The sequence below is a fragment of the Dermacentor andersoni genome, chromosome 11 (assembly GCF_023375885.2).
Source record: "Dermacentor andersoni chromosome 11, qqDerAnde1_hic_scaffold, whole genome shotgun sequence".
Lineage (NCBI taxonomy): Eukaryota > Metazoa > Arthropoda > Arachnida > Ixodida > Ixodidae > Dermacentor > Dermacentor andersoni.
Window position 1 is genome coordinate 69,690,007 of NC_092824.1, and position 20,580 is coordinate 69,710,586.

The window sequence follows — 20,580 nt, forward strand, 5'->3', positions numbered from 1 at the left end:
AAAATCTCAGGGATAGCCCTTCTGTGTTGAAGTGGAAATTATCGCGATGGTGATAATGATACTCTTGGCGTATGTCTTAACAAAGTTTATCCGCCGTGGTTGCTCAGTGGCTTATGGTGTTAGGCTGCTAAGCACAAGGTCGCGAGATGGAATCCCGGCCGCGGCGGCCGCATTTCGAGGGGGGCGAAATGCGAAAACACCCGTGTACTTAGATTTAGGTGCACGTTAAAGCACCCAAGGTGGTCGAAATTTCCGGAGTCCTCCACTACGGCGTGCCTCATAATCAGAAAGTGGTTTTGGCGCGTAAAACCCGATAATTAAATTTAAGCAAGACTGCAAGTCGGCCTAGTTGGAACAGATTCAGCTTATAACTTATTGTGCGCAAACAAACAGGGACGAAGAATAGAAGAAACACAAGGACGAACGCTCGTCCTTGTGTTTCTTCTATTCTTCGTCCCTGTTTGTTTGCGCACGATAAGTTTTAAGATGAATTAAAATTAATTAACAAAGTTTCGATTCTGCAAGATGGAATCGCTGAGAGGGCATTATTTCCAGACAGTGTTACCGAACTTTCTGGCACGTGTGACGTGACCGAGATGTCGCGTATATGTTTCTGAGTATGAAGCCATATGCTGTGTTCGTCGAATGGGAGTGTTTTGTGCACGGGCGCGCGACAGAACGGCTGACTACGCGTGTTCGTACGCGCATGCGCAGATGTGCCAGCGGCAGCTCGGGCGCATGGGCAAGTCGTTCACGCTGGTACTGCCGGAGTCGACGACGCTATTCGCTCAGTACGACCTCAATGCCCTGCTCACCACGTAAGCATGGCTGCACTTCGTCGGAATGGCGTGTTCGCGTCTGCGCAGATAATACGATTTGTTTCAGGGCATCGCGCAACACTTAATTCCTGACCTGAAAATGGACTAAGAGCGGGGTGCTTCATAACTAAGTCAGATTGCTTATACTTTGCAAGCACCAGCAGATGCACCGTGCATGTGACTGCGCGGTCTTTTTTTTTTTAATTCTAACAGAATTTTGTTTAATCTGCAATCGTAGGGTACGTTATCTCTTCACTGCTGCCTGGCTACAAATTTCGCAATTTCAACACTTCCTTGAAGTAATTTAACTACCTCGACATTCGCTTTGTTATCGCATTGTCCAGGTAAATGGCGTAATATTTTATGAGATTCTTACGGCATGCTATCGAATTTATGCGTATCGTCATGTCTTTAGTTGTGATGCGTGACGACAATATAATGACACTGTGATAAACGGGAGAGAACGTTGCGACCCGACTGCACTTTCGTGCGAACGTGGATAGCGACGAGCTTCCCGTGGCCTTGTGGCGCATTTGCGACGACCTTTAATTAAAATACATCGGCGCAAATATTGTATCAACATTGCTGCACCTGTACGGCAACCCAGCTGCCCTAGGTTAAATCTTAAGTGTGTGGAAATAGTCCGCAGTTACATCGGGCACTTGGGTATGTGTTTGCGCATGTTGCCGACGTTTTGTCGCGTAGCGCCACCTATACTGTGCTACCGCGCGGTTTGCGTCGCAGGAGGGGCTTGTACCCGATCCAGCGGACGCACCTGACGAGCGACCTCAGGCACGCCAGCTGCCCAGCGCCATTCAAGGGGGCGTACTTTGGAATCGTGAGTATACCGTGCCACGTGGGAGGTCACCGGCCGCATCGCACCGAGTGCACCGGTTCCTATTCGATTAACAAAGAGAGAGAGAGAGAGAGAGAGAGATAAGTAAAAGAAGGAAGTCCCAGTATCGCCCGAAAGGCGAAGCATTAGCAGTGGTAGCAATGTATTAGACAACTACACGAAGTAAAAGGTTCGAAGTTCTATCGGCGGTGTGAATTGCAGCTAGCATTCGCATACCAATTAAATTAAGAAGCATGGTGTCGCTCGCGGCGGGCACAGGTAAACATGAACGCATCTCATTCGATGACCACGAACACTCGCTGTCGCACCGCTGACGTCATGAACAGCACCGGCAGCAGGCAGCGAACGCTTCGTGCTATACGTCTCGCTTCACAGCGTCTCAGAAACTTGAAATTAACACCACCTCCAACACTAGGTGCGTCTTCTAAACCGGTGGGTGCCCTGTGGTACTTAGATTAATGAAAACTCCAGTGTACTTAGATTTACGTGCACGTTAAAGAACCCCAGGTGGTCAAAATAGCTGCCTTCGTGTTTTGCGTAGTCAGCCACTCACTGCTTCTTGTCAAGCTTACATACTTTAGTCTCGACTCGGAAGTTGTCAGCCCAGTTACCTTCAAGATAGATCATGCTATGTTAACGTCAGTGGCCGAACCTCTTCGCGCATGGAAACTAGCGGCGTCCCTCAAAGATCAGTATTGGAACCATTCCTTTGTAAAACGTTTAATAATAACGTCCTTTCCGCTATTCAGAATCCTTCTTTCCTTCTATGTGCCGATGACATCAAGATTTTAAAAGAAATTGATACTGTTGATGACTGTCGCAGCCTGCAACGCGACCTGTTTTCTTTTACTAAATTATTCAAAGGTAAAAACCTCACCTTGAATGCTGCTAAGACCAAAGTCATGGCTTTCACTCGCAAAAGTGCAAACATTTTTAAGACGAAAGCCATAAATGCCTAATGGGTCGAACAATCCGTTGTCCGGCGTTATCGAAAAATTGACCGTCCGGCGGGATGGCACCAACATTCAATGGCACCAAAATTGATGGTGCCACCCACGACCATTGGTGGGACTCGAACCCACGGCCTTTGGCAGACAGACACTGACAGACAGACAGACAGACAGACAGACACTGACAGACAGACACTGACAGACAGACAGACACTGACAGACAGACAGACACTGACAGAGCGACAGACACTGACAGACAGACAGACACTGACAGAGCGACAGAGAGACAGACACTGACTGACAGACAGACAGACATACACTGACAGACAGACACTGACAGACATACACTGACAGGCAGACAGAGAGACAGACACTGACAGACAGACAGACAGACAGACAGACAGACAGACAGACAGACAGACAGACAGACAGACAGACAGACAGACAGACAGACAGACAGACAGACACTGACAGACAGACAGAGAGACACAGACAGACATACATACAGACAGACAGACACTGACAGAGAGACAGACAGACACAGACAGACAGACATACAGACAGACAGACAGACACAGACAGACAGACAGACACTGACAGACAGACAGACAGACTATTTACATCATTAAGATGATGTGGACGTAGACAAAAAGCCTTTCACAGGCTTGACGAAGGTCTACGCCCCATTCAAGAAACTTGCGTTATACGAGCATAGATAATAACTACAAAGTAGCCATTTATACAGCAACAATAAAACATTTATACAGCAATACAAAGAAAGGCATCTTACAACTTGCTTTCTAGGGTTGATTTACACGCGTTAGCAAACAAAAATCACTCTTCTACAGGGCAAAGTCATTGCATGAATTTAATAGTTAGGGTAGTCGACAAAAAATCATTTGTCAACCATAATTCGTACGTGTTTTGGTATAAACTGATCACCAGCGGCTCGGGAATCTTATGTGTACGTTTTATGCTTTAAGTTAGATGGCTCAACAAGAAAGTCATTTTGCTTAATGCTAAATTTATATCTTTTAAGCAGCACATTATTATACAGTTCTGTTATGCGTATTATGTTAGGTGCTTCAAAAATAGGTTTGGAGGGGGAATCGAACTAAGCACTCGCAATGTTGCGTACCGCCCGTTTTTGGATTCTGTATAGTTTATTAGTGTTGGAAAAAGAAGTCGTGCCCCGCACCAGAAAACAATAGTTAATGGGAGAGTCCATCGTAATATAATAGCTTTTTGATACAGTGAGGAAATAAATTTCTGAATTTCGAAAGGATTCCTACCATTCTTGAAATTTTTACTGCAACAGAATCAACATGATCATTCCACTGCAGGTGTTCCTCAAAGATAACACCTAAGCTCTTTACACGAGGTACAGTTTCCATAACGTCAGATCCTATTTGAAGAACAGTAGCATGAGATTCGATAACCATGTTCCGGCGTCTAAACAATGCAGCTTTTGTTTTGTTAGTATTGATAGGGAAGGAATTACATAGGGACAATTGGTGTAATAAGCGTAAACAATCATCAGCTGTGGTGTTAATAAAGACGAAGTTATCGACGAGAACGCGGAGAAGTACCGCCAACAAATACAACTTATGATGATGATGATGATGGTGGTGGTGGTGGTGGTGGTGGTGGTGATGATGATGATGATGATGATGATGATGATTATGATGATGATGATGATGATGAAGCCTCAATGGCACAAACCCACTAAGGGGGATAGGTACAACTTGCCATTCGTCAAAGAAAACCAACAACGTCATCTTCGTCTCCACGCTTAACCTGAAAACCCGCGCTACTTCAACCTCGTCCCCACCGGCACATACCCGCGGCAATATGTTTGTGCCATTATAGTTAGTTAGGGCACTTGAACCCACGACCTTTGGTTGGAGAAAACAAGTAATAGGAATTAAGTAACAACGCATTCGAATGAGAACGTCAAGTAATTTAGTGAATGTCTTGTGAGCGCGCAAACTTTCACCTTCACCCTCTTTAGCGTATGTTAAAGTGACCATCGACATTTTTATTACTCTGTAGATCCTGTACCATTGTGTAAGGTCCGTGACATCAATGATCTCGGTGAACTCTTTGGTAGAACCTTACGCTTTACTGCTCACACTATGCGCGTTGCAATTCGGCGTATGCGCTCTCTGGGCTCTGCAGGCTATCGAGGGAATTCAATAGTTATAGTTATTCAACTGTCATAGCACTGTTTGATTACTGACATTGTCCTTACTTCTATGCCAACATTAACCACGCTGACCTTGTTTCCTTTCAAACTTCTTCACTGTATATCTTCATCTGCCCGAAACTCCTAAGTTGTGTCATGTTTCGTATTCCGCGCAAGGCCACCGGAGAACACAGCCATTTCCTTGTTACTGCCTGCCATCACCAACACTCAACCGTCTCCAGGATACAGCGTCTCTATAAGGCTTATTTTCATGATCTCGATATTTTTTATAACTCGCTGTCATTGTTCTTTTCCTAGCTTTGCGTCGTTCTTTCATAGTTTCACACATCGTTCAAGTGCCTTGCTTCACCTTTTCCTTATATATTTACCTTGCGCTTTGTTTTGTGTACACTTTTCTTTTCATAATTGTTTTGCGTACGTTCTTCTTCTGTACACGTTGTTCATAATTGTTTTTTGTTAATTGTGATCTTGTTTTGCTTGTCACTTCCTGTAGATATTTTTTCTTGTTTTTATGTATGCATGAGCCACCACTCATACCTTAGGGTTATTCCTGGGCACAGTAATTGATTGATTGATTGATTGATTGATTGATTGATTGATTGATTGATTGATTGATTGATTGATTGATTGATTGATTGATTGATTGATTGATTGATTGATTGATTGATTGATTGATTGATTGATTGATTGCACTGTGCCCTTTGGCACCGATGCCGCAGGAGCACATCCTCAACCGAACCCGGTTGGCGCTGGGCAGGGGTCACCGACGCCAGGGCCTGTCACGCATCTTCTTCAGCGTCAGCCTGCTCGGGGCCCACTTCCTGCTGGACAGGGAGCCCGCGCTCAACGAGAGCGTCGCCTTCGCGCAGGCGAAGTTCCAGGGATTCATGCCCTACTCTCAGGCGAGTTTCGGGGCGCGAGCCGTTATGGCTCGGCAAGCTGGCGAATGCCATCGACGACTCCCCTGTATACCTACTGCATACAGAGAAATTCTCGCGCCCTTGAACGAATGCACGGGCAGTGTGTAAGGGAATAGTTATTGCGATAGTAAGTATATAACACTCCAGTCGCATTTTAGCTCTGTCGCCGTCGTCGTGATGTTCCGTAGAGGGTCCAAAGGCAATAACACCGTCATCACGCGCCGTATATGGTTTATGTGCGAATGAAAGCGTGCGAGGGTGAGCCGACGATCGTGGCTCCAATCTCGCGCGCTCTAGGGAGGAAAGCGGGGAGGAAGCGCGCTGTCTTGCGTCGCGCGCACGGAACAGGTGGGGGGGGGGCAGGGGGGGCCGTTGTACTTCGGAAGCAACGCGAGGCCGCGCGCGGTTGGGCGGACTTTGTCTTCAAAGCGATCTGCTTTAGGGGCAGAGTCTAGGTGGGCCAAAGGCTTGTGGCTTTGTGTGTGCTGTGGTCTTACTGCTTAGTTTGCGCTGAAGCGATAGACAGCATGAAGGTCACTTCGCTCGCTGCTGCTGCTACGCTTCCTCACACCAGCGTTTTTGACAGTGGTCCGCGGTCGTCGAATGTGATGTGTGCATGTTTACCTGTGCGCGCTGACACCATGTTTGTTAATTTAGTTAGTAAGCGAGTGTTTACAAGCGTTTACGGTCGCTTAAACTACTGACCTTACTTCGTATGGCTGTCTACTAATTTGCTATCGCAATCGATGCTTCGCCTTTCGTGCGAAACTGCGGATTTTTAATCCAACAAAACTCAACCGCTCATTTCTGCTACGCACAGTTCGATTCCTCCAAATCATAATTTCAGAGCGGTGAACTTGACGCAAAGCCAATAGTAGCTTTCTTTTGTATGCTTATTCCAAGTAAGCAATATAAGTTATGGTACAGGAATATGCGGAGTTATTGCGTGCGCGGATAAAACAATGAATGGTTTAAATAAAAAGCAAGGATTTAGTAATTTCAATAGTAGTAAATCGCCTCTGCACAAACTGAACAAATGCACCGATAAAATGCAAAACACAAATGAAGCATAGCGATACGGATGATCAAACTGCATTGTTGATCCATTCGTTATGCTTGCATCTGTCCGGCCCTCCTTCAAACGCCTTACTCACCTTTTAATAGGTACCCATGCTGCTCAAATATGGATGCACTGACGTGTTTCGGACACGCCTCCAATCGCCTCCAGCGCCTTGCAGTACACAAAAAAGCGTGGCCTTCGAGATGAGTTTCCGTTACTGTGAGGCAGTCTTCGCTGAGGGTTGCGACGCGGATCTGTCGCAGGTATGCCAGCTGCTGATGTCGGGCGGGTGGAACGCGCGCGCCAACGTGGAGACCGACTGTACCGAGGCCACCCGAGGACCACAGTGGGTGTCCGCCTTCGCGCCTTTCTCCGGAAACTGGATCGTGAGTGAACCGTATACTTTACCACGCGCGATGATCGCTCGTGATGCATTCCACTGGCTCGTGCCGATCCCCGACACGGGGCCGAGTTCGTTGAAGAGATCAGAGTGAGAGAAGGCGTTCAGGAGTCGAACGTCATATAGAGTCGAGCGTTGTATAGAATCGAACGTTATACCGAGTTGAACGTTATACAGAGTCGAACGTTATACGGAGTCGAACGTTATACGGAGTGCAACGTTATACAGAGTCGAACGTTATACAGAGTCGAACGCTAAACAGAGTCGAACGTTATACAGAATCGAACGTTATATACAGTCGAACGCTATATACAGTCGAAGGTTATATAGAGTCGAACGTTATATAGAGTCGCTCGCCAAAGCGATCGGAGGATCACCAAAATCCTCCGCGGAGGATTGCGGAGTTGGCGTCATAAAATAAAGAACCAGCTTATCGTCGCGCTCTTTCCCTTCCGCTAGCCACCATAGTACCGCTTTCGCGCTGCTGTCGACTCTGTCTTGGCTCTGTTTCTGGCCGCGCGTTTGTGTTTTGCGCAAGAAAGCCGTAGCGCTGTCTGCGGGCGCTGTTTTACTCGCCGACGACGCAACGGCACTATACGACCATGAAGTCAGCACTCCTCGATCTGAGGGCGAGCGATTTGAACTGCGCTAGAGGTACGCTGGCGCTTCAGAACGCATTTTCTCTTAAAATAAGTCTCTTCTTCGCATGAAGCAAGCGTTTCGAGGTTTCTGGGATGGTATTTCAACAGTCCACGTTGACTTAATATTAACCTTTAGTGTCCCTTCAACGCCACCAATCATTCATTATTATTATTATTATTATTATTATTATTATTATTATTATTATTATTATTATTATTATTATTATTATTATTATTATTATTAATGTACCCATCAGTTATTCGTATTTTCTTGCTCAGCAGCCCCACATCAGGCTTCTTTGCACACACATCTGTATAGCGGTAAAGTAAGCTTTCAAGGCGCCCTGACGAAAACACTTTTCTCTTATCTTTTTTTTTATATTTCAATTGTTCCTTGTCACTTACAAAGCTAGCGATCATCTACATTTAGTCTATTATAACGATTAAATGTCCTAACTTCACAAATTATGCTTTTTGTGCAGATGCAAGGCATCGCACTCTTCGCGTGGCAGACAGATTTTGCAGTCTTACGCATTAAAAAAAGCAACATCATAAGCCATTCCACCCTCTGATGGTGGGTGACCAGCGAAGCTGTTTAGCACACGACACAGAGGTGACACAGAATTTTGAACAAAGGTAGAGACTCAGTTACCGTGATTTTTATATACGTTCGCGTGGACGACTGGACCGCCGCCCCGAGGAGACGGAGGAAACTAGACACGCGTGACGTTTCGACGGGAGCGCCACCAAGGGAGAGCGGAAGGAAAGGAAAGGAGATAATGCGCAAGCGCTTGGAACGCCGACATATAGAGGGCTGTGCGAACGCACACATGCCCGAAGCGGCTCAAAGTGCAGTATCTGTTCTTATGAGCTTAATATCTGATACGGGTTGTATTTGGACCCAAGGTGTTAAACATATTTTTGCAAGGTGGCGGAGTGTTTGAGGCCTGCTTCACCTCCGCCGCTGGTCGGCCCGGTATTGTGCTATCTCCGGGATCGGCTCGCGGTTTTTTGCACACGCAGAACGAAAATGCACGGAACCGCAGCCATAAACAGCTTCGCCGTGAGATGTGGTTGCGAACCGCATCTCGGAGAGCAAAGCGCCCCGCGTGATTAATGAGGCATTTCACGTATATCAACACGATTAACGTGTTAGCGTGCCCTCTGTATCTGTACATCACAGTGAACTACGCTACTTATTTAATGTACGATAGCCTACAGACAGCAAGGGCTTGTGATGAAGTTGGTGCGTTTTTATGTTTGCTGCGAAGATTGCGTTCCCTATAAATTTGCAATAATTAATGGTTGTAATAACCAGCGCCGTCCATATCCTCTCCCCTTAAGTACCGTCTTTTTCGCTGTTCGATTCTCTCTGACAATATTTAGGTGCACGTTAAAGAACCCCAGGTCGTAAGAGATTAATTCGAATCGAGCTCCCAACTACGCCGCTGACTCGCAAAATAGATCGCGGTTTTGGTACGCAAAGCCCCAGAATGGTTTATCGGAGTCCGGAAGCGGGAACATGTTGGGGCTGCGTATCTTAGCACAGTGTGGGTGTAACCCACTTCGTGATTCATGATTTTGGGAAGTTACCGCACGGAACACACGAGACTTGAAGAAAGGGCCAACAGAAAGCGGTTGTTGTAAGGATCAGATTGAAATAGAAGTGTTAAGAAACAAAAACAAATACGTAAAAGAGAAAGAAAGAAACGCTTGATGATGGCTGATGCTCGCACAAATAGCCAGTCCGAATGAATGTAGGTATTAGTGCAGAATTCCGCAGGAAACAGAAAATACGCTTCGATTAACGGTACCGCGGGAATAGAAAAGTGTGTCAGCATGTAATTCATCCATTCTTACTATTTGTTTATACGCGACCTGACAAGAACGAGCTTGTCGTAAGTTGGCGTACCATTCGTTTCGTCCGTGATTTCCTGCACCCGTCTTTTCGTACACAGCGCAAGAAGAAAATGTGAAGCGGACTTCCATAGCAGAGGTTTTGTAGCGCACGAAAGGGGACGAAAGACAGTGGCAAGACGCGGACACAGCGCTAACTTCCAACAATTGTTTTATTCCACGAAGCGGTACACACATATATAGGTAACACTCACAACCGTACGCATGCGCATATGTACTGATTTCTAGTCAAATGAGACAGCAACGAGACTTGTGTAATGGAAAGTTAAGATGATATCAAAGATGTAAGAACGACCATGCATAGCCAAAAAAAATTTTTGTAATTGCAAGATTAAAATGTAATCTCCATCTGGCCACCCTCTGTGTCACGTTTAAAAAATCGATTTCCTTACTTGAAAGATCTATTGAAGGCGCGCTAACACAAGCGCTCCCTAAACTAGCGATCTTCGCCGCTTCAATAATAGAGACTTTTAGCGTGTCCGGTATTCGGGCAAGCGCGGGCGGTTTTCCGGTTTAACGGGGGCGTCAACGTGAGCGGCCAGATTGGTGGCGCCAGCTGGTGGCGCAAAGCTCAACCACACAAACACAGAGCTAATTACTATATTCTGCTTAGCTGCTGGCGTAAATTTTCGACAGTGGCGTGATCGTGTTCACAATTACGCCGCTGCCAAAAATTTGCACGAGTGGCGAAGCAGGATATGGTGAGTTACTGCAGTTTTAGCTATGCGTTTGTCTGGTTGAGCTCTACAACACCAGGCGGCTTCACCGCTCACGTTTACGCCCCGACCATCCGGTAATCCGCCCAAACCGCTCCCGTTTACCGGAATAGCGTACAAGCTAAAGGTCTCTAATCTCACGTGTTGTTTGCGCTGGGCTTCTTCCTATCACCGTGCACTGTTTATAAATGGGACTGCACCGATGCTTTCATTTGCGCGTTCTTTTTTTAATACAGTCATCCGTGATTTCTGTTCACATTGGAGGTCAGCTAGGATTTTGTACAGCTGCACCTGTAAAAATTGACGACGTTCTGCTGACGCCGCAGAGGCTGTATGATGAGGGCATTTGTGGAAATCGCTAACAGCAGCCAGAAAACAGACCCCTAGTACTTCGGAAGTATGCGAGAACTCGCTTACACAGCATCTCAACACGGCAAGTTGGGCCAGTTGGTTTGGATTCATTGTAAGGTTCGCAGCAGCGCAACACAAGACGCGGACAAAAAGGAAGGTAAAAACGACGACACTGGTCCGCCGTCTTGCTCAGGTTGGCATTCATATTGTTGGTTGGCATTCATATCGTTGCTCAGGTTGGCATTCATCTGCGAACGTTTCTTCTTTTTTTTTCCCTTTTCCTGACACTAGTCCATTTATTCATTCTTTTGCCTCCCTTTCAGCTCGGCCTCAAAGGTGCGATTCGCGGGCTCGCGGTCTTCGACGTCGACGGAGACGACCGGGACGGCTACTGTGGTGAAAAGCACGTCCTGCTCAAGAGGCTCAAGGACCTGCTGTCCTGAAGGCACCCGCGGTTTGACGTCGTCCTGCTTGGTCGTCTAAATTATGCAGGACACGGTGGCAGCGACCGCACTGCGCCTCGGGCAGCCTCCGAGTTTTGCCACGAATGTAAACCGTCTGCTGTATTCGTCACGTATCAGCTGCCTTTCACTTGCACAGTTCATTTTATTATTATTATTATTTTTCCGTTGCACATGCGTTACAGATTGACAATGCTGTGGCATATTGCTTGTTGCGGAGCGAGCCGTTCGTTGCGAGGATGATGTATGGCTTTGCCGTGACGTTCGTGTAGCTCAAGATGAGTGTGCAATTGTTTCAAATAAAGGTGCGTCAATCTCACGTATGCACTATGAGTGCTTCTGCACATGTGTGGGTGGATGTCTCATTTTCTCTTAATAATTACTTCTGGGCCGTCCAGCGAGCAGAGGATGCCGCTTCGAAACAAAGTCTCGACCGCGTCCGCGGTGGGTGCCCAGACCCACTAAAAAGACGCCGGACTCGAACCTTATTGATTTGAAGATAAAGTTTACGCGCTCCACCTTGCGGGTTTCCACAGAACTATTACGTCAAAGTGACACAGTTGTCTGTTCGGGCGCTCGTTGCACGTGCTTAGCATTTCAAGCATAAAATGCTCTTAGCTCGTTTTGTCGGCGACCTACAAGTGACTGTTTAGAAAAAGTTTATTCAACAAGAGACGATACGTTTTATCGCGGCACTCAAACGAGAACATCCGCGTGAGTTGCACGAATAAAACTGGATCATCTGGGCAACCAGTCAAGACCGCATTATATACGCTAGTTAATTGCTAAACAAGGTACAAAAAACATTGCTTCCGAGTTCTTTCACATGTTTGTTCACAATATCACTCAAGCTGTAACTTCTGGTACGCTGAAGTTTTATTTGTCATTTCCAATAGCGAGGTTCAAAAGACAGATACAGGGCACTTTACACTTGTCATCTTTCGGCGCTGAGTGCTCCTTTCAACGCCAGCGGTCCGTGTGGTCCGCGGCGCGTTCGGCAGTGAGGTCCGGTAGCGTCCAAGCCGGTAGTGTCCGGTCCACCGCGGATGGCAGTTTGACCGAGACGAGACTTGCAGCGAGATTCTGTCTGTGACAGAAAGCTATTGCGTCCAAATGGACAATATGGCGTGGCGCAGTGTGGTGTGGTGTGGTGTGCCGTTGCGAACATGCACTAAACCCATTTTAAGATTGTGGCTACTATCATCTCCACCCAATCTGCTTTGGCAGTAGCCATTTCATGCTTACATCTGCTCTGTATTACGGGGGAGCCAGCAGCATTTTTTGAGGTCGCCTACAAGCTACCTGGAGTAACGGCGCACAACTCCTTTGGCAAATTGCACGTACCCGGCACCTCCGGCAGTGCGTCGCGTGCGAAGTACCGGGAAGCAGCTCGGATGCAACGTTCTTGCCAAGTATAGCTCGGAAAGATTTCCCTCCTACGTCTACAATGCCAAAAGCGTGTACAACACATTTCTAACATCCCCCTACATATCCATATCGCAGTGGGCAGGGGCCACCCTCCTTCGTATCATCATCATCATCAGCGCAGCCCAGAAAGTTGATAGATGATGATAACAAGGTAATATTTATTCGAGTCATTTTGGGCTAACAGCTACTACTACACGCGGGGTGTGCTGCTTTTGCGAGATATGCTGCACTATAATATCCCTGTTCGAAGTGCACCGACGTGCACCATTTGTCCAAGAGCCTTTTTTCCGGTGGCTAGTTCCCCGCGGGAGAAGCCTGGATGTCGCCCGAGCTCCTGGAGGTGAAAGTCGAGTCATTGCCAGCGCCGTGCGCCCGAACTTCACGATCCAACGGAGCGTCGTCCTTTGCGTCGCTGTCGTTGATGCTGGCGCCGACTGCCACGGTGAACGTCGGTACCGCGTAGATCGTAGGCAGGTGGTCGCTCTGCTTCTGGAATACGGCCGTTCCCAGGAGAGCCAGGAGACAGGCTCCCGTCAGGAAAGCGACGGCACCGTAGACGAAGATGGCGCGTCGCTCCTGGACCCTCTGGTAGAAGTACCGCGGTCGGGATTCCGGGGCCTGACGGGCCGAGTGTGCGAGCGAAGACCTTGTCGTGGAGAAGGACTCCTCGCTTCCGGTGACGCCAATTGCGAGCCTTTGCACGGGAGGCGCCATGTGTCGGTGTTGCGGTATATATAGCCGTCGAAACGGGATACCGGTGGTAGCTCTGAGGGCGGTGGGTCGTTTCGGGCTGCCGTGATTTTTCACCCAGTATCTTCGACGCACTTTACGACGACTGCCAGAGACGCTGGGCTCTTCTTCTTCCCGTCTTGATAGTAAAGATGATGATGATGATTTCGTTAAAGAATGACAGAAACCCACGGTGGAGAGTAGACCAGGAATCGATTGGTATGTGATAAAAAATGACAAATGAAGGCACAAAATATACATACCATAAATCAAAGTACTAGTTGCGTCATACAGTATTAGATTATCCTTGTAAAGGATTATCTTGGGAAATAAATTAAATAAAATATAGGTAATTGAAAATCAAAGGAAGGCAGCAAAGGTTTGGTCACAGGCTTAAAACGAACCGTTTTTTTTTTCTGTCATTTTATTTTGGTCTCCTTTGACAGGCACGGTGCCTTGCTGTGTAGAGGCAGCTTGTGCGGAGGAAAAAGTGGCTCGTTCGAGGAGAGTGAGTGTCGCTCCACCAAGTCGCGAATCGGCGCGCAACAAACAGTATAGTACGTTAATCTTGCCGACGAGCACAAGCTTCGCACGTCTACGACAATTAATAAAGGGAAAATCAGACATACACCCATTCGTAGGAAGCGCTGCAATGTAAACCCGTACGGGTTCCTCGAAAGAAAAACCTCGCAGGTGAAGAAAAATTCGTCCTGGTCCACGACTCGAACCCGGGACCACCGCCTCTCCGGGGCAGCCGCCCTACCATCTGAGCTAACCAGGCGGCTAGCAGACGGCAGATTCTCGTTAGGGAGCTTCGGCCTCACTTTCTGATGCAAAAGCATCAAGTGACCCATTGAGCCAGAAAACTCGGCGTCTGTAGCAACGACACGGCACCTAAATTCCCATTGGCTGCTACGTCACGTCACGAGCGGGCCTTGACGAAGCAGAGCGGTCGCGAACCGGTGTTGCGTGCGGGGATAAGGCATCGCCGCGACGCCACGTCACCGGTGCATCTGCCGGCCTTGGTGGCCGCTGCTGCTTCCTCGGCCTCTCGTCGCGCAGGAAGTCGGTAGCATGCAGCGTTGGCACCGCAGGCTGCTGCTGCTGCTGCTGCTGCTTGCTGTCTCGGGCTGCTCGTAACGTTATTGTACATTACTCACAGTGCAAAGCTCGAAGGAACGCTCAGTGGCGTTCAAATGGACATTAATGCTTTCGCATTCACAACTCATAAGAAGTGCTTAGGTGTCCTCAGATTTTTTTTTTATACCCGAGGACGCTGTATGCCAATTCTGCCGCATAACGTAGAAAATTTAAAACCACTGTCATCGATGGTACGGTATGGTGAAACTTTAATGAAGTCCTCCAGATCGCGAGTCTTCGCGAAGCGGGCCGCTCCCACGTGGGAACCGGAAAGCCGAGCCTCTCGGCCGCATCGTGGGCCTGCTGAACAGCCCAGAGTTGGTCAGCCAGAAGAGGGCTGCGGAGAACCGCCTCCCATCTGGCCGAGCTGTTATCGATGATAGAGCGTGACCGGGCACACCGCCAGAGCATGTGTTCTAACGTGGCTATCTCTCCACAGTCCCAGCAAGTAGCATTGGTGAAGTATTCGGATAGATTTTATGTAAGCGACTGTAAATAGCATTGATATTCTTAACATGGGACTATAGTACCGTAACTTTACCCGCCACTTTCCTTTTTTTTTCTTTTTGAAAGGCGACGTCATACTTTAACACTTTTGCTTCTTTCTCTGTTGATGGTGAATCTTGAAACGGTACTAAACCGAGCAACATTCCTGCATAAAGCTACATGAAACCTAACATAACAAATTCAAGCGTCGCGCTCTAAGCACACTTGTTGCTTAAGAGCCCTCTAGTGGCGTCATTGCAGAAAGGAACACCTTTCTCTCGTTGTTTTTCTACGTGGGGTTCACTTTCCCCTTTCTGTACACCATAGTTCTGTCAGGTTCCAGGCCTGAGTTTCGGTCCAGTTTTGTTGTGAGTAAGTCAATGGTTGCGCTCACCGCGAAGCTTCACTGAAGCGACAGATGTTCTGTTCTGTGCGATATTTCCTGCGCCTTAATATAGCTTTCCCCGAAAAGCCGGAAAGTTACCGGTACAGAATGCGACCCCTCGCTAAATCGCACAGCGCTGCAAACGTGCACCTGGTGACGCCAAAGACATCGACGAAACGTCGTCTGGCCACCACATAACTGGATGGGAAATGCTAGAAAATATGCGGATATTAAGGTATTTTTTACTGTATAATAAGCTGCAGTGACTAAAACTTAACTTTTTCGTTGCATTACTTTAAAGGATAAATGCTAAGCCGTGAGTCACAAATACGTATGTAAGAATTATTAATAAATATTAGCCTCTTGTTTAATAAATGTGCCAACATTCCTAACTAAAACTTGGAACATCATGGGGGTCCAAAGGCAATCCCTTTCTACTTCGTAGACCAGTTGAGCAACCGTCTTTATCACGGGGAGCATGGTTGTGCCAAGGATCGTTTCAGTGAGGCCGGCCTTGCTGACACCGTGTAACAACACATACGCGCCGCGCATTAACATTGCGTAGGTGCAATTTTTGGACCCCGTGATGGGGCGGTGAGCGGACAATCGAAAGTGAGACAAGCACCTACGTCGAGTGTTCCTAGCTGCAGCTGTGTCGTCGTCGCATCTGCCGTTACGTGTCCATGATGTTAAGGTTCCTAGAGAAAACAAGACTATTACTTGGGAAAGACGCCGTATTATGTCACTTGTAGTGCTCTTTCTGTAGCTGCATCGAGACACGAGTTTTGCTACTGAAGTGCAGGAGGATAGCTGTATGCGCCGCCTACAGATGTCACATTATTTCACGGAATCACGTTTCCTGGGTCATTCCAGCTGGATCGAGATTGTGCCTACTGGGAGTGCTTTATTACTTTTTCTGAGTAAATTATATTTGAACTAAAATGTCAAAACTCATTTGCACTTGAGTTTCGACAGTGACATTAAGTACACTTTTGCACTGAATGTCAGAAAGTAGAGCTCACCATTTAAACATTCCATTCAATTTCTTCCCTTTCATTGCTACCTAAATGTCACGGCATCGCTGCTTCATTGTCCACGTAGCCTTGTGGCCTCATATCTGCCCCATCTCTTTGATGCTTTATACCTGTTAGGCTCTGTCCTGCTACCTGTATGCTTCAGTCAGCATGGCCTCTGGTTTAGGGCTACAGCTCTTGGTTCGATACTGTCAGTGTTCTGCTTTTATGGTCTTCATATTTCAAGTTTGTCTATGCAGTTTCATGGCCCTCATCACTCGCACATACTTTCTACAATGCATCTGGTCACCGCTGATCAATGTGCCATATGTGATGCTGCATTCATTACCTATAAATTACTACCCTAATTAGTGCTCTCATGAAACCTGTCCGTCATTCTGACCGGGAATTAGTGCAAAGAGATGGTACCTGGCCATCAATCACTCTCATCCTTACAATCACTTTCGCGAGATTCATATTACTGTAGCACAGAATGCATCAGTGTATACAGGTGACAGCGCTAGCTCCTGGCACTCTGTGAAGACAATGTACTGTGCACTGTGCTGAGAACGCTGTCGCTTGCAGACGCCTACACATCTGGTACTTGTTCTGTGAAATCTTATGAAAATGATTGCGTCACCTGGAGTGATGGATTGAGAAGATTGCCCCAGATCTGTCGCACCTTTAATTTATACCTGCTATTTACTGTTACAAAATGACTGCTATTCTTTCATCAACACTTCAGAATCTATCAATATTCCTAAAATGTATGACTCCTGTATATTCTTCCATTAGGATACGCAGAAGGGCAATCAACAGCGGGAATTTTTCTGCAGTGGACCTTAGGCTCATGCTGATGACGCAAGGTTGCCATAATCCTTGATGTCTCGAATGCCTGTTTGTATTCTCCTAGATCGCATGAAATTTAGGTTGTCCAAGACTGCAAAGCACCTCTGCCACATTGCTCACGTGGAAGGTTGAAATCCTACTTGACAGATTAACATGCTGTCAATTGCAGTATGTGATAAACACTCCCAGGATTTCCTTCAGTTTGTCCTTGGAACCACAAGCTGATCTCCTATACAAATAAATTTACACCCAGCATCTAATTACTTTTCTTTTACATTGTTATTGAAATAAAGCTGTTAAATCACACGCCTTAATTGCCTTATGAAAAGTCGTAAGAAAAATATTATCGGGTAGCTTGTATTGAGGATGCAGCCTCGATGGGGTACGCGTAATGTTTTGTGCATGCCAGTGGCATAGCCAGTAAGTTTTTTTCAGGGGAGGGGGGGGCCACATTCCCAGTGTTCACTAGGGCAAAAACAATGGCACTTGATCAATTCTTTTCTCAATTATACCATAAATCCTACTGTAACTAGCATTACTCATGAAGGATCCATTATCTCTACCCCATTGGATGTTGCTAACGCATTCAGCGGCTACTTTTTATCCACCATACCTATTCCATCCGCTCCCCCGGTCTTGGTCAATGAGGTCAATCATTTTTTTTTTTTTTCCCCACGCAACCTGAAGAGGTGAGGAGTGTAGTCATCAGCATATAGCCTTCGAGCACAGGTGTGGATAACATTCAGGCAAATCATATAAAAATGGTTGCTGATGTTATTATGAATGGGCTTGGCCTTCATAATTCATCTTATTTTTGAGAAGGGTGTATTTCCCTATGTGTTAAAAATGAGCAGGGTTACTCTCGTGTTTAAGAAAAGTTGATAAATGCTTGATTTTTTAATCACAGATATTCTGTTCTTCCTTCTTTAGTAAATTGAAAAACTAATCCACATTTGTCTGTCTAGCTATATGGAAGAACTTGACTTGTCCAAAACAATTGGATTCCATCATGGGTATTAAACTAACCTTGCTCTTATTTTCTTTGCCAATAAATGCAAAATAGAAATTGACTAGGACAATTATGCTGGCTCTGTTCTTTTTTAGATTTCGCTAAAGCCTTTCATACAATTAATAATGACATTCCCTATTCTAAGCTGGCTTCTTGATGCATTAGAGGAACCTCTCTTAAGATGTTTCAAAGTTACTTATATGACCAGGAGCAACTAGTATCCATCTCTGGCATTTATTCTAACAAAGAGACAACTGGCATCGGTGTCCCACAAGGCTCACTTCTAGGTGCTCTGTTATTTTATATGTTAAGGATCTACTGAAATCTCTAAGCACAAGAGAATGCATTGTACATGCCAATGACACCATACTTATATATTCAGGTAATTGTCTCAGCAATTTTATAATGTTCCTTATTGCTAATCTTGTAAACATCTCATGATATGCTAAAAATAAACTTCTAATTTTTCCTTCCAAATACCCATGTTTGTCATCTTTGATTCAAGGTCTAATAATGACACACAAGTTATACCACTTTTTATTAATGTGCATGCTATTTATCCCTCCAAGTACTGTTCGGTCCTTCCCATCGTTATTGTTAAAACTTATCTTGCATATCCAACAAATACAAAAAAAAAGATCTTCTTACGGGATTAGTGTGCTACACAGGGATAGACTGGATCTTGATTTACATACTTTGATTATTCTACGCATTCAGTCATAGCCATCTTAACTATTGCTCAACTTCCATGGGGACAAACCTATCGCTCTCATCTTCCTTCCCAGCAACACGGCCAAAATCAACCCATCTGCATTTTGTTACTAGCAGTAACCGCCAATCTCGTGTTACTGATCTGTACCATAAGCTTAACATACTCTGGATTACTAAACTAGTGAAATTTAACGTTGACGCGTTTGCACATTGAGCAATTTAACGTCAGAACTTTCGCAAGTTTGCTCGTAGGTTACAACTTACCAATTATTATTTTAAAACGTACTAACTATGGTACCCAAAGAGTTGGTTTAGTTTTAATTAAATTGTGGAATTTCTTGCCTTACAACATTAAATCTGCTTTTTCTGTGTCATCATTTAAACATCAACTTTAATATTTCATTTGTAACAAATAGCAAGGTTTCATTATGTGTTAACTTGTGAGATAAACCTGAGCTTTGTCGTTTTGTGCTAACGAATTTTGTGTGTTTAAGTGCTATTACTGTATTATTGTCTGTGTAGTACGTCAACTGCTGGTATTTCTATTGCAATATTTTTCTTACATTATTTTGTTCTTGTAACTTATAAGAGGTCCCCCTACAGTGTCTCACTATGGGGCCTCTCTCTGCATGACAAATGTACCCACTTTTGTATATGCGCTAAAACTGAATAAGTATTCAACTTCAACTTCACAAAGCTTACATGCTTAACTTATGATACAACTAGTAGGGATTCTATGGCCTAATCACGCAGTCGTGCTCACTCCCTATTTCTAATGAGCCGTGGTCGAAGGTGGTGGGCGTGGAGAGCATCCCTCCGTCTTGCTGTTCGAGTCTCTTCATGCCATTTCTTGATCCTACATGTCAAACGCAGCGGTGCCATAGCCAAGCGACCATCATATTTCCGCAACAAATTGCACGTTTTTAAGCCTTATAACTCCTGATGAGCACAGGCTTGAGTTGATTGGATTGTACCTACTATGCCGGAGCGAGCTCTCTCAAATGCTGCTGCTCCCGCTCGGATCAACAAACGTGCGGCCGAGCTATGCGCCTCTCTGAATGCTAAGCGAGAGGGTAAATTCAGCTCCAATTGCATGTTGTGTGGTGTGGCAGCGATGCCATCTGTGCAGGTGACACATCAATGATTTAATAATGGCGTCTTTCCTCAACTCAACGATACCAAAGTAAGGCGCATGGCTGGTTAGGTTGCAAGGATATAATCGATAATAGTGTTACATGTTTTAGTTACATGCGGTTTTAGCAAGCGACCCCCTCTGCTCGCCGAATTGAAAAAAGTTTCATGTCAAAATGGGACAGACACAAAATTTATTACTACATTCAGGAGGGTTTGAACATGAAACTAAAGGAGAACAACTGCTTCACTCGCAAATGGGTGTTTTTGGCTTCAATTATCACAGTATGCATGTGCAGGGCTAGGCTTGTGTCCCAACATAATCACCTTATAACATGCCTGAATCACCTCTGTATTTTATTGCATTGTATTGCGACAGTTACCAGCCTGCTCACTCTTAATT

At 45.9% G+C, this 20,580-nt stretch overlaps 1 protein-coding gene and 2 non-coding genes across 3 annotated transcripts in view; all 3 read left to right on the forward strand.

Moving 5' to 3' along the window:
* LOC126518098 (uncharacterized) overlaps positions 1 to 11,619 on the forward strand; it is a 23,193-nt gene extending 11,574 nt beyond the window's left edge. Inside the window, exons 5-9 of the mRNA XM_050167953.3 lie at positions 715 to 818; positions 1,563 to 1,656; positions 5,550 to 5,732; positions 7,074 to 7,196; positions 11,159 to 11,619. Coding sequence (XP_050023910.3) covers positions 715 to 818; positions 1,563 to 1,656; positions 5,550 to 5,732; positions 7,074 to 7,196; positions 11,159 to 11,278 — 624 coding nt within the window. The 3' untranslated portion in view covers positions 11,279 to 11,619. The remainder of the gene's footprint in view (positions 1 to 714; positions 819 to 1,562; positions 1,657 to 5,549; positions 5,733 to 7,073; positions 7,197 to 11,158) is intronic.
* Positions 8,678 to 8,861, forward strand: LOC126518421 (U2 spliceosomal RNA). The gene has a single exon (XR_007596393.2). It is a non-coding gene; the product is annotated as a U2 spliceosomal RNA (small nuclear RNA).
* A 4,302-nt stretch (positions 11,620 to 15,921) lies between the features above and the next one.
* LOC126518398 (U4atac minor spliceosomal RNA) lies at positions 15,922 to 16,046 on the forward strand. Its single transcript, XR_007596371.2, has one exon. It is a non-coding gene; the product is annotated as a U4atac minor spliceosomal RNA (small nuclear RNA).
* Positions 16,047 to 20,580: the final 4,534 nt, after the last annotated feature.